This window comes from Bidens hawaiensis, unplaced genomic scaffold, assembly GCF_021521415.1.
Source record: "Bidens hawaiensis isolate Kalapana, Puna unplaced genomic scaffold, B.hawaiensis_p1.1 tig00012782_1, whole genome shotgun sequence".
Lineage (NCBI taxonomy): Eukaryota > Viridiplantae > Streptophyta > Magnoliopsida > Asterales > Asteraceae > Bidens > Bidens hawaiensis.
The window spans coordinates 681,537-695,587 of record NW_027492059.1 but is presented as its reverse complement, the minus strand read 5'-3'; the positions used below and the strand labels follow the sequence as shown (position 1 = coordinate 695,587).

The 14,051-nt window shown below is 32.7% G+C and overlaps 2 protein-coding genes and 1 pseudogene across 3 annotated transcripts; 1 reads left to right on the top strand and 2 right to left on the bottom strand.

Moving 5' to 3' along the window:
• The first annotated feature begins 2,501 nt into the window (after nucleotides 1-2,501).
• LOC143542122 (omega-3 fatty acid desaturase, endoplasmic reticulum-like) lies at nucleotides 2,502-4,660 on the top strand. Its single transcript, XM_077034791.1, has 8 exons — nucleotides 2,502-2,794; nucleotides 2,928-3,017; nucleotides 3,078-3,144; nucleotides 3,313-3,405; nucleotides 3,492-3,677; nucleotides 4,055-4,135; nucleotides 4,212-4,349; nucleotides 4,425-4,660. The coding sequence occupies exons 1-8, from the start codon at nucleotides 2,502-2,504 to the stop codon at nucleotides 4,605-4,607; spliced, it is 1,131 nt and encodes a 376-aa protein (XP_076890906.1). The 3' UTR covers nucleotides 4,608-4,660.
• A 513-nt stretch (nucleotides 4,661-5,173) lies between these two features.
• Nucleotides 5,174-9,709, bottom strand: LOC143542121 (phosphoinositide phospholipase C 2-like). Its single transcript, XM_077034789.1, has 9 exons — nucleotides 9,189-9,709; nucleotides 8,909-9,108; nucleotides 8,551-8,689; nucleotides 8,299-8,454; nucleotides 6,991-7,232; nucleotides 6,681-6,798; nucleotides 6,450-6,584; nucleotides 6,288-6,374; nucleotides 5,174-5,547 (listed from the first exon to the last, which is right to left on the bottom strand). The coding sequence occupies exons 1-9, from the start codon at nucleotides 9,462-9,464 to the stop codon at nucleotides 5,236-5,238; spliced, it is 1,665 nt and encodes a 554-aa protein (XP_076890904.1). The 5' UTR covers nucleotides 9,465-9,709; the 3' UTR covers nucleotides 5,174-5,235.
• Nucleotides 9,710-10,028: 319 nt separating this feature from the next.
• Nucleotides 10,029-13,728, bottom strand: LOC143542125 (phosphoinositide phospholipase C 6-like; annotated as a pseudogene). The gene is made up of 10 exons (XR_013136853.1): nucleotides 13,660-13,728; nucleotides 12,982-13,160; nucleotides 12,694-12,883; nucleotides 12,447-12,582; nucleotides 12,148-12,363; nucleotides 11,829-12,055; nucleotides 11,480-11,607; nucleotides 11,267-11,427; nucleotides 11,099-11,185; nucleotides 10,029-10,352 (listed from the first exon to the last, which is right to left on the bottom strand). The product of XR_013136853.1 is annotated as a phosphoinositide phospholipase C 6-like (transcript).
• Between the last annotated feature and the right edge of the window lie 323 nt (nucleotides 13,729-14,051).

Here is a 14,051-nt window from a genome sequence, read left to right as displayed (position 1 = left end):
TTTTGGTTTTTATGTTGCTTGATTATATAATTTTTTATTGTAAAATATAAAATCAATTAAAAATTTGTCATACACAGAATATTAATGAAAACAAATATATCATGATCAATCAATTTCAAATTGTAAAGATTCTATTAGGGATGTTCTTCGGGTTCGTTTTTCGGGTTTCAAGTTTTTCAAGTCGGGTTCTTCGGGTTTCAAAGTTTTAAATCTTGACCCGAAACCCAACCCAAATCTCTCGCGGGTTTTTCGGGTTCGGGTTTTTTCGGGTTGGGTTAATCAGGTTTCGGGTATCCTAGAAAAAAAACACAAAACAACAAAATTTTTAATAACTACAATGCTAAAATTAAACCATCATATTTTTCTTTGCTTATAACATAAATAATCAAATAATAAACTAACCTAACTTGATATAACAATTCAAGAGAAGAGAAAGACTAACTCGAACCATAATCGTATTCAATCGGGCGTGTTTGGTTGTTCGATTACGGTTGCTATTATTAAAAAACAGAAAACATAAATTAATAATAAGCAATCGATCAATAATAGTTAGAATGGCAACAGCCGATTAGAGCCGGTTATTGATAACTTTAGTGACTAAGACTTAAAACTAAAAATTTTATTCGGGTTTTTTGGGTTGACCCAAATCTTATAAATCAAACCCGAGAACCAACCCTAATAACTTCGGTTTGGATTAGTCTTTTCTCGGATTCGGGTTTTCGAGTCGGGTTAGTTCGGGTTCGGGTATGGGTTTTTTCGGGTTGGGTTTCGGGTAAAAGTGACAGCCCTAGATTCTATGGATGATTATATCATCAAAGTTCAGGTATATGGTTTTTGGAATAATCATGTTTTTTTTGGATAAAAATAAGCAAATGTTCTCAAATGACATCATATTAATTGATTAAAAACTATGATATTTTATGTGTATGAATATTTTTTTATTAGTATCATGGATATATATTATCATTTTTCTAGAGTTGGTATGTACTTAGAGAATTTTTTTGTTACACGAACAACTACATATGGCCATATCAAGAGTTATAAGCAAGCCTATATGTTACTTTATTAAGAGTTACAAGCAGACATGAATTAAAGATGTTGATTTTTAATAAACAATGTATACCTGCTACTACAATCACAAATGTAGTGTAAAAGGAAGTTTTTACCTATTTGTAACATATTTTTGTAATCTTAGTTATGTAATTTGAATTTAATTGTAATTGTATTAACAATATATGATCAATTTGTTACTGTATTTCACTTAATGATCAAAGTTTAAAATTTTCAATAATTACCCGTGCAATACACGGGCATCAAACTAGTGCATCATAAAATGCTAATTTGAAAATATAATTACTATAAGATGCTAATTTGAAAATATAATATTTATGTATACTTTTCTTTAATTAGTAACTATCGTCTCCTTTAAGGTAGTCAGATCTCCGAAAAATAATTTATTCCGCTTAAAAACATGTCCATCTCCTCTTTTGATGGAGAACTTTTATATACCATATACCTTGTTTTAACTGATTTTACTCGTTTTTTATATTTTATTTATTTACTTATATATAATGTTCTAACACTATTCTCTTCGTCTTTTGCTAAGAGGTAAGATCATTGTTTTTGTTTAGAGTTTCTTAATTTATTATGTATGATTTCTCATGGTTTTGTTTCTTGCTTTCGTTAGGTATAATGTTGCTCCCATAACGACAAACTAGTTTCAGACACCGTGAAAGACACGTAGAATAGTTAGTATTCTATCTATTCTTTTATGTTCTTTACCTTGTTTCTTAACTATTATAGAAGTATTCGTGTTCATATTTTGGTTGTCGTTTTTATTCGATGACATCGTCTTGATGTTATTGACTCGTTTTCTCAAACAAATAGTAACAATTTGTTTTACATTTTTCATGAATTGAATTCTAATAATTCAAACTATGAATAATTGACTAATAATAGTCTATATTGACAATTTAAACATTAACACTCTTAACTTTGAACTTTTTCATGATAATCTCACTCTTATAACAATCATGGATTACTAAACTTAAAGTTATAAGTGTTATTTGTCAAATTTGTAAGCACAAGTTTGTATAAGTTAATTGATTAAAGTTTGAATTATTAAAACCCAATTTCTAATATATTTTTGAATCATTTTCCTTAACATTTACATGCTACTATCCCACATAAGTTTATATAAACAAGATTTTAATTGCACCAGAGTTATTTTATTATTATTTTTTCTTTGGGAGATGATGATTTGTTTTGACACCATGATAGTGAACACAATATATTTATTCATCAAAATACTTAATTAACAATATTGACAAACACAATGATTTCTATAACACTTCCCTTATTCTTTTCCATAAGAATCTCTTATTTCCATAAATATATAAATAAATATTAAAATATCTATTAACTTAGAATAAAGGTGTGTATTTCCTAAAATACCCTTGAATGTAAACAGAGCTCCAAAGAAAGAAAAGACAAGTGTAACAATGGCCATTCCATCCACAAATGGGAAAAAGATTCAAGAAGATGAAGGAGTGGCATTTGACCCTTCTGCCCCTCCTCCTTTCAGGGTGGCTGAGATAAGAGCTGCCATTCCTAAACATTGTTGGGTCAAGAACTCATGGAGGTCACTTGCATATGTCCTCAGGGACATTTTGGTCATTTCCTCTTTGGTTGCTGTTGCTATCTACTTGAAGAACCTTACTTGGGTTTTCTGGCCCCTCTATTGGGTTGCTCAAGGCACAATGTTTTGGGCACTCTTTGTTCTTGGTCATGATTGGTAGCTTTCCATTTTACTATTTATTTAGTTATATTAAATTGCTAGTGTCAGTGAAAATAAATATATTCTTTGAATTAGTGAAGGAGCTAGTATAGTAGTACTCATGTTTCTGTGCATGTGTGTTTTGTGACAGTGGCCATGGAAGTTTTTCCAACAGCTCTACTCTTAATAATATTGTGGGACATTTTTTGCATTCTTCGATTCTTGTACCTTATCACGGCTGGTAACTTCGATATTACGCTTTTACTCACGTCTTCAACGCATAATGTACATCTCTTTACAGGAGAATCAGTCATAGGACTCACCACCAGAATCATGGGCATGTGGAGAATGACGAATCTTGGGTTCCGGTAATTTTGTACTATAATATATAAACGCGATGTTTTGCAGTATCAAGTGTTACTATGAAACAATGAAAAATGAAGCAAAAGAATATTATTTAATGAATAACTTGCAATTAACACACTTAACACATAGTTGAGAATTGAAGAACTAATTAATATTTTCATAATTTTTAGATTCCTGAGAAGACTTACAAGGAGCTGGATGCTAAGACAAAGTTCTTTAGATTCAAAATCCCTTTTCCAATATTCGCGTATCCACTATACCTGGTGAGAACACACACATTTGTATTGTATTATATTCTCGAGTCGAGCTGATAACTGCTTATTAACAAATTTTGGGTATATATATGCAGATGAAGAGGAGCCCGGGGAAGAGTGGGTCACATTTCAACCCGTACAGCGATTTATTCTCAGTGGATGAGAGACATTATATTGTGACATCTACGATATGTTGGGGACTAATGGTTGCTTTGCTTTTCTATTTGGCCAACCTTGTAGGGCCACTCCTCTTGTTAAACCTCTACGGCGTTCCTTACTTGGTTAGTTTTTTTATGTATCTAATGTTAATACTGTAATACCGTACGCATATCCTGCACATTTAGGTTCATAAGGAATAACGATCTCGTATATAGTCAACATGTTTTAATGACAGTGGATGAGAGGAGAACGTCACAGTTAAAAGTGCTAAAGTAAGAGTAGTACTAGGATGTGTAAATCCCATTCGGACCTCCTTTGTGTGCAAAACAAACACACAATGTCGGTTGGTATAAGAGGCTCAATGCGTCAAACTGATTACTTCATATTAGCTCAAATATGTGTTCATTTTGATAAAATTTTAAAACTTTATTATGAAAAAAACAAGATCTAAATCATTCAGACAATTAGATATAATCTTTCACTATCGTTGTGTCTACAGATTTTTGTTGCATGGTTGGATACAGTAACATATTTGCATCATCATGGTTATGAGAAGAAGCTTCCTTGGTACCGCGGCAAGGTACCAACAACTGTTTGATTGGAACATATAAATTTTGTTAAAACAACCAACCTTGTAAACATGTTTTGCCCCTCAGGAATGGAGTTATTTAAGGGGAGGGCTTACAACAGTAGACCGCGATTATGGATTAATCAACAACATTCACCATGACATTGGAACTCATGTCATCCATCACCTCTTCCCTCAAATCCCACATTACCATTTAATAGAAGCTGTAAGCATTTATATCATATATATATGTTCATATATTACTGTCGGGTCATGACGTCGTGTGCATGGGTGTGTGCAGACAAAGGCAGCTAAGCCAGTGCTCGGGAAGTACTATCGGGAGCCTAAAAAGTCAGGATTAATGCCGGTACATTTGATAAATAACTTGACAAGAAGCATCCAGCAAGACCATTTTGTTAGTGATGTTGGTGATATAGTTTACTATCAAACAGACCATGATATGGCTGGAGAAAAGAGACAATGAAAACCATAATTTTTTGTGAGTTATTTTTGAGGATGTTGTAGACACATTTATTATAACTGAAATATATTTTGATTAATTCCGTCTCTAAACAAGACAAAAAAATTATATGAAAGCCATTTTTTTAGTACTCCCCGGTGGCACCAGAAATCTCGAAGACGGGCCTTTCTTTGAAATTCTATATAGTAGTTTTAATATATTAACGACTAAAAACTATTTCTTATATTAATCCAAACAAAATTCTACACAAAAAAATTCACTGAGAACCATTATCAGCTATAAATATGGTTTTGATAACCAGAAAATAATAATAATAATTTAGATAATTAAATAAGAAAAAAATGTCATAGAATGGGAGACGTGGGAGTTTTCTGTTAAAAATATAAAAAATTGTAAAACATGTTAACAAAACCACTCCTAAAATGCTAAAAATACACATGAATATTGAACCTCAAAAAGGTTTAAATCAATTGATGGTCTGATGAAAGGTGAAACTCTTGAAAAGATTGCATATTCTTGTCTGCTTGATCAATTAATACTTGAATCAGTTAAGCTATAATATAATTGTCAATATCTGGATACAAGCTTGAATTTGCACAAGCTATAATATAATAGAGCATGCATAGATAAACTAACTGATGGGAACTATGAATTCAAAGCGCATGAGAAGCTTTATGAACTTGTACTTTTCGCCCTTTTTGTTGTACAATGGGACGCAGCGAATGCCAGATCTCAACTCGGAAACAGGTAGGCAAGTTTGACCTCCAAATTCATTTTTCTTTGTAGTATCTGTGTCTTTAACTTCAATCCTTAACAATGCTAATTCTGGGACCCTGATTGGAAATTCAAACACCTCATCCCAATTGGGCCACCAATCATCCCTTAGTGTCTTAGTTTTATACATTCTTTGACTTTTATCACCCTCATATCCAGCAATTCCCACCTACAGTTTTAAATTCTCATCTGTGAAATCTTTTTTAATTGTAAAATGAATCTTTTTACAATTTTAAATATTGTCCCAAATTGAACCCATTTTGTTGAAAAAGACCACAGCCCATTTGGAGGTGGACCATTTTGGTGAGAACCCTTTTTGACCCGAAACAAGTTCATACTTTTTTAGAACAGCCCGTTTTGACTTGAACTCATTTTGACCTATTTAAAGGTGGACCATTTTAGTGAGAACCATTTTTGACCTGAAACAAGCTGATACCTTTATAGAACGACCTGTTTTGACCTAAATTCATATTGGTAACTTTATTTTGCCTAAGAAGACTCATTTCAAGGTGGATCATGTTGGTGAGAACCCTTTTTGACCCGATACAAGCTGATACTTTTTAGAAAGACCCGTTTGAACCGAACCCATTTTAATAATTTTTCTTTCTAATGGAACATTTCAGTGACGCTTTCTATACCGAACACATTTGGATAGTATTTTTCTTTTTAAGACGGATCATTATCCAGGTAGACCATTTTGGCGAGACCCCTTTTTGGCCCGAACCATTTTTATAATTTTGACCAGTTTGGTGAAAACCCTTTTTGACCCTAAAAAGCTGTTACTGTCTGAGAACCACCGGTTTGACGAACACATTTTGACCCTAACCCATTTTGATATGCTACCCAACCTGACCCATCCATATTATCAGGCTTGATTTACAAATTAGCATTTCAAATAATTGTGCTCACTTTTGCATAGAAGTCTGGTGGAGAACAATAATCAAAGTGAGCATGATGAAACTCCAAATGCCATCCTTCTCCCATGTAAATGTTAACCTGTTCAGAAACACATATATGGGCATAAAAATGAAAACTTGATATTATTTTTGTACATCTAAATATTCAATCAACCTTTAAAATTTTCTTGACTTCAGTAGGACGAAATGCCGGGTCACCCTCACATAAAAACTTAGGTTTCTTTACATAGCCACAACCATTATTGGCTCTGAAAAGACCTTGCATTAACCATAGATTCTTTGCATATCCCTGCAAGCACGAGATCGTGTGTATAAATAGTGGAAAACTTTTCAACTTTTTTTAATACTGATTTTTCACATTAAAAAAACATACAGAAACAGCTACCTGCATGTTGAATGCAACCATTTGTGCGCCATGGTTCCAACCATCATAAGGATTGTAATTAGATGAATCAACACGCGTCCCTTTAGGATACACCCTCAATATATTACGCTGCGTAACTCTAGATGAATCAACAATAATGAAACCATGTCAATCTTTATTCATTAACACTCAGTTGACAATTTCCAGTTTTAAAATTTGTAATAACTTGAAAAGAAGTTTATTTGATTCAAGAAAGATATGCTCAAAATTAGTTAAACCAGAGAATATTATTATTTGTCTAACAAAATTCATACAGCTTTATCTAATGTACCTAACAATCTGTGGTCCATGTTCTTTACTAGCTTCTAGAAGCTCTTGTTCACTCATGCTGAGACGTTTGACTGTATTCGACTTAACATTTAGTGAATCTTGCACATCTCCTTTATGTTTGACCGCATGGATAGCAATTAAATCCTTGTATTCAGGGACTTCACCCTCCATTTCATTCTCCTGATGCTTACTGTTTTCATCAGAATCATCTTTGCTTTGAAAGCAGTCAAAAAGTGTACCAGACTGTTGCAATAAATGAATCAAGAAATCAAATTACCACACTATATGTATAATTTACTTATGAATGGAACGATCTGGTCTTCTTTTATTACAAACAAGTAAAATCAAATAAATAGCTAAAAGGAAATATGTCAAATGGGTTGATAACCACCAAAAGTCTATTTTTAATTATACAACCTACAAAACTGTTTTATATAGGACTGTAAGCGAGCCGATCCAGATTGGGTTGGGGGCTCAGCTCGTTTATGTAAACGAGCTGAAACGTTGAACTCGAGCCAGTTCGTGTATTTTTTGAAAAAAAACTGATTATATATTTACACATATTGATATATATTATAAAGAAAAAAAATAATAGTTATAACATGCACATAATGCATAATTAATGAGCTACAAAACTTATAATTTATACTTGTTAAAACTTGGGTATACTTTCTATATATATTAAAACTCAGGCTTTATCTTAAACAAGCCAAAAAGCCAGCAAAGCGAGCCAGTTTTGAGCAAGCTTTTTCAAGCTAACACGAGCCATGAGCTTTTTAAACAACCCTAGTTTTATTCAAAGATTTAGATATTGAAGTTAAACAAAATAATAGTAGTATTATAAGTTATAAGGGTTTATTTGTCATTAGTTTAAAGTTAGTTTAGGGTTAAAAGTGTCAATGTAAATAGGGTCAATACTGTAAACAGATTGAAACGGTTATTGTTAAACGTCGCGACTGTATTGATAGGGTTTATATATACCCTCATCGATCCCTTTGTAATTTGTATCAGACAATATTCATCAATAAAGAATTTCGTTTAACATCATCGTGTTCTTGTTATTATTAATTGTTTGATCACCAAGGTTTTACAACATTAGATATTAGTGTAATAAACATACAACCCGACCCGTTTTGACCAGTCCAACCAGCACATGTTGCCACCTCTACATATTAATATATTATATAGTTATTCTCTTAGCATCTAAGGTCTGTTTTCGAGTATCATGCTATTAATATCTTAGCATTTCTACTTTATAAACATAGAATTCTTGTAAGCTTATTCAACAACAATATTTCTTTTAATATACCTTTTGAGGTGCACTAGTCTCTGAGTCCGACGACTCATTTGGTGGTTTTGTTGAAATGATAATCTTTCGTTTTAAAGCAGCAGGCAAAGGGAGTTCAGTAAGTTCATAATCTTTCTTTGGTTGAACCAGCATATCTCCAAATGTTTGTTTGACCATCTACATCAAGAGTTATGTTTTCAGAAACAGGTTAGCAATATGGTACAATATTCAAAATCCATCACTAAAAACATGAACATGAATGGTTTCACACACAATAGCCACTTTGGCGCGTAGACTTCCGTATTTGAGATGATCTTCGAAAGTGATAATAACTGGATAGTCAGAAGAAGAGAATGCAAATTCCTTGATAACTTTCAAACATCTCCTCAATTTAACAGAGGAAGTCAGAGTCCTTTATAGAAAGAAAAAAAAACAATAATCATTGAAAATTATATAACAAATTACTAATCATATTAAGCCAACTTCAGTTTGATTCTTATTTTAGGCCTTAAGAAACCTTAAACTTTAATTTACTATTTACAGGCCTAAAAAAGATGGTTACCTAAATAGAATTTGGACCACTTTTGGCTACCTTTTTAAGCAATTATCCTTAAATTAATCAACTGCATACCTTCCATGACAAACACGTACATCAGTGTAGGTTGAATTGGGCCATAGATCCAGTTCAATACCTCTTACACCATTCTTTAAAGCCCTTATGATAGGCCTAACACTGCTGTCACTTGTAAACTGGTTACCAGTTAAGTAAGTATTGTGGCTGGTATATACATAATAATGAGAAATTGGAGATTTCATGTCATCAAGGATTGCCTGTGTGCAAAAATAAATAAATAAGACACAAAAAAGTGTAATAATAATAATATTAGTACAACTAATAAGAAGAATATTACACTAAGAGGGTGATTGAGATCATCATTAAAGAGAAACTTCATCAGATGCAGGCCTTTGGGGTGCAGAAGGTTGTGATGCTTTGACTTTTCAAATATAGTATTAGCATCTTCATCAGACTGTTCTTGAATGTTTTTCAAGAAATCCTGAAGATTTTTCAAATCCATTATACCATTTTTCGTGTAGTTTTCAAACACTCGTTTGATATCCTCGGGAAGTACATCTCGTTTTGGCCTAAATTGTCTTGTGAAACAACCAAATACTTCAAAAGTTTCCATAATCTACACAAGAGAAATAAGTGAATTACACAAAACACAACGATTCTGCTAATTATCTTCTAAGTTGAATATATGCATGGAACATTAAATATATGGAAGAGATTGCTTCTACTGATTAAAAAAGAATGGGTGTCAAAAAAGGAACAAAACTTTAAATATTCTAACTTCATTAATATTGCTCATTAAGAAAGTAGGAATTTATGCAACCTAATATTCCAGATTCTGTACTTTTCTTCTTATTCTGTCCCAAGAATATTTACTGCATACAATAAAACGTTATATTATAGCCGAGAAGCAGAAATGAAATTTAACAGGAAGAACACGAGAAGTAAAAGATGGAATATATATAGGTATGGACCATACAAACTACAATGTGTCTATCTTCATTTGAATACTAATTTGTAATTTTGCTAAATAAATTCCAACCATTGAAAACAACAAACTGCACAAAAGCGAATGAATTTCTTTGTAAATATACATACAAATGTTTTGTTACAAAATTGAAAGAATAGAACTTGTACAACAACAAATGATGATAATTATAGACACCAACTCCCAAAAAATAGCGGGCTAGTCTAGATTATTAATACAGCTTTAGGCGAACACGAACCGCATGAGTAACCTTGCTGCTGTGTACTGTTCACCTTTGCGGTTACAGAGTGGGACCGCACGGATTCCTGGCCTCAACTCTGAAACAGGCAAACATATTTGGCCAGCAAAAGTATTTTTTTCAGACTTTTTGTAATGATATACTTCAATTCTAAGTAAAGCTAATTCGGGAACTGCTAGTGAAAATGTAAACTCTTCATTCCAAACAGGTGCCCAGTTGTCCATCATAGTTTTGGTCCTTTTCATAACTTTATCAACAGATGCTCCAGCAATACCAACCTGTTTCAGGGATAAAAGATTAACTAAACTATTATCTTGGGACGCTTTCTACAAAAAGTTGCGTGCTTTATTTAGTTTTCTTTGTTTTATAATTGTGTATTATAGATTTTGTTGATATCATAAACACCAAAAAGAATTAATTTTGAACATTAAAACTTGGTACAATTAATGACCCATCATGCATATAATAATTGTATCAAACTAGGAAAAATATATAACCAAATGTACTTTTTGGATATTAGTTATAGATCATGGAAAAGAATATTACGTTGTTATGATCTAATATGTATAACATATATATATGGAGATGAAATCAAATAAGAACTATTATATTATTAGGAATCAAATGAATAACTTTTGGCCTTTTAGTTCATTTGAGTGGAAGAGACATGCTTTTCTCATATCTCAGTCATCCATTACAATATAATCCAAGGGACAAAAGGTGGTTCGTTTTGATCCGAATTATTTAATGGTTCTCATTAAACCTCCCTCTATACACATGTTCTTTTGAAAAATCAGAGAAGTGCTTTTAAAATTTAATTGGGATCAAGTACAAAGATATTACATGTGTAGTGATAGCAATTAAGTTACACCACTTCTTACAATTAAGTTCCTATTTAAACATATATTTTATAATATACTAGAGGTATGAAAAAAGCAACTAGATAGATCAACTATTAAACTACCATTAGGTGCAATAAATTACAACTATGCTACTTGTTACTACAGAGAATAAAGATAATTACCCTAGTATAGAAATCTGGAGGGGAGTATTTATCGAAATGAGTTTTCTTAAAATCCAAATGCCATCCATCTCCCATATAAACTTTCACCTGTTAATAACACATCACAATGTGAGAAAAAGAATTATTCCAAGTAAAGCAGATTATATTTTTATTCTATATGATATAAACCTTTAATGATGTCTTGGGTGATAGCTTTGCTTTTGGATTAAACACCTCATTCTCGGACTCACACCTCATCAAAAAATCTGGTTTTTTCACATAACCACAATTTCCATTAGCTCGGAACATTCCATGCATTAACCACAGTGATCTACCATAGACATTAATCACTGATAATATATTGGTCTATAAAACTTGTTTAAATTTAGTAAAGGTAGGCACGAATGCTCACCTGCATATTAAATGCAACCATCTGAGCTCCATGTAGCCAGCAAACTAGTGGCTTGTAATTGGAGGAGGTAATACGAGTCCCTTTTGGATAAATCCTTAGAATATTCTTCTGTGTGAACCTGGTACAAAAATATTCACAAAATACATATAAGTACAGAAATTCACAACTCATAACATGTGACATAAACATAAAATTCATACTGCTTGCACATCATATCTAAATGTCGCAAGTTGAGTGGGTTGGATAACATGTCAAAATAAGACATTTTTAGTATGGGTCAACTGGAAAACATTGTTTTGTTAATTTTTCAATTCTTTTTGAACTTCTAATGTGTATTACCTCACTAAATCCTGTCCATGATTTTCTGCAGCTCTTTCAAGTGCTTGTTCTGCTAAACTTAGGCGCTTACTTTTGTCTTTTTCAACTTTGAGTGCATCCTTTAATCCATTTTTTGGTTTGCCAGCATGAATTGCAATCAGCTTCTTGTAAACAGGAGAAGAAAGTGGTTTCTTTCCTTTTAACAAACCTTCAGTCTCAACATCATTGTCACTCGCATCACTTCCAGACTACGACAAATAGCACACAAATTAGTCAGGGTTTTTTTATTTAAAAAAATAGACTAATATAAATGTCCGAATATGTCTTTTGTCCACCAAACCTTAAAACATTCGTCCTCACTGCAAGCAACGTCATCAACATAAAAAACCTGGATCTTTTGTGAGCTGCTACGTTTAACATCTGCGGCTTCAAGGCGCTCTTTTGGCGGTTTTGTTGAAATCAGAATTCGATATTTCAAGTTTTCAGGTGTTGGGAGTTCTTCTAAGTCCTCTGACTCGGGGGAAAACAGCATCGGCCCAAATGTGTCGGTGATCATCTGCAAGAATAGTGAATCAGAACATGAACAACATGTAACTGTGATACAGGATTCCATTGCACAGATAATACGAGAGTGCCCACCTTAGCTACTTTGGCTTGAAGATGAGGTGTAAGGTGATCTTCGAGTGTTATGATGACTGGATAAGGAGAAGCTACAAATGCATTCTCTTTGATTGCTTCCAAACACTCCATGAGGTTTACTGGGCTTGTCAAGGTCCTGCATATATCGGTATAGTCCTCTTATATGATCAGTTTTGTTTCAGCAATCAGAAACAAGGTAAATACTACATTTGTGCTTAGGGTATAAAGTATAAAGTAAGTTGAATACCTTCCATGAAGAACATGAACATTATCTTTTGATGAGTTTGGCCAAAGATCAAGTTCAATGACTCTGACGCCCCGTTTAAGTGCTTTAATAATCGGATTTTTACTGGATTTTCTACTTAATTGGTCAAGTAGGAATTGTGGCCGGTGTACATGTAGAAATGTGACAAGGGAGCAGTCATATCTTGGTGAACCTGAAATTGAAATCCATGTTATTATTAATTAGTAACAATCATATTCGTTACATAACGAAAATAATAATAGAGAAAATGGAAGATGATGCTGTACGTACCTGAGATCTAATTGGGGGATTAAGGTGAGTAAAGAGTGAAAATCTTCCAATAAGAGTTATTTGGAGTGTTGAATACGACGGCAACACCGTTTGTCAAGTATCTGATCCACCATACGCTCAGCGTCTGAAATCGAGACGGTGTTATGTGTAACGGTGGTTCGGAACGAAAACGGATAAAACTTTTCAAACCCGTTTTAGTTATTAATGTCGTTTCGATAAATATTAATCATCATTAATATATAAATATTATTAACACGACGGCCGACGCGTTGCTTGACACGTTGTTATATAATTATACTGTTTATTTGCTTTCCCCTTTTTTACTTATTTTAACGGTTACCTGCCACTATTGAGTATCGGAGACCACCGTTGAAGGAACCCCATAGATGAGAAACTCTACGCTCAACTTGGACCATCTATTTTTTTTTCATATGTGGAAGAACTTTTAGGCATGTTTGGGATTGAGTTTGAAAACACCTTATTGGATTTTTGGATTTTTCAAAAAGCCAATAAGATAAATGGTGTTTGGCAATCACAAAAAAAACATTTTATTTTAGCTTTTTGAGAGGGTTAAAAAGCAGTTTTTCAAAAGCTACAAATCCTGGCTTTTTGAAAAGCCATAAACACTTTTTAAATTAGGCGTCGTCTATTGAGACAACACCATTTTTCTATTTAGACATCCTTATATGGGTCATACTGATCAATATGAGGCATATCAGCCCATCTAACAAACAAAAAGCTGGCCATGTCAGTTTTGATCTGGTTGTTAATATGTACCATAATGGTCAATATGAACCATATGAACCTCGGTGTGATTTTTTTTTGTGTCTTATTAAGTTAGTTATAAGATGATATGTACCAATATGTATCATATTGGTAGATATGGACCATATGAACCACACTATGATAATTTTTGGTGATAAATATCAGTCATTTTGTAGTAAGAAAAAACTATTATTTAAAACATATATATAAATTTTAGCCTACCTAACAGACAAAAGGTATAGATTTTATTTGAGTGATTATGTTAATTTAATTTTACATTAAAAATAGAAGCAATATAAACTAAT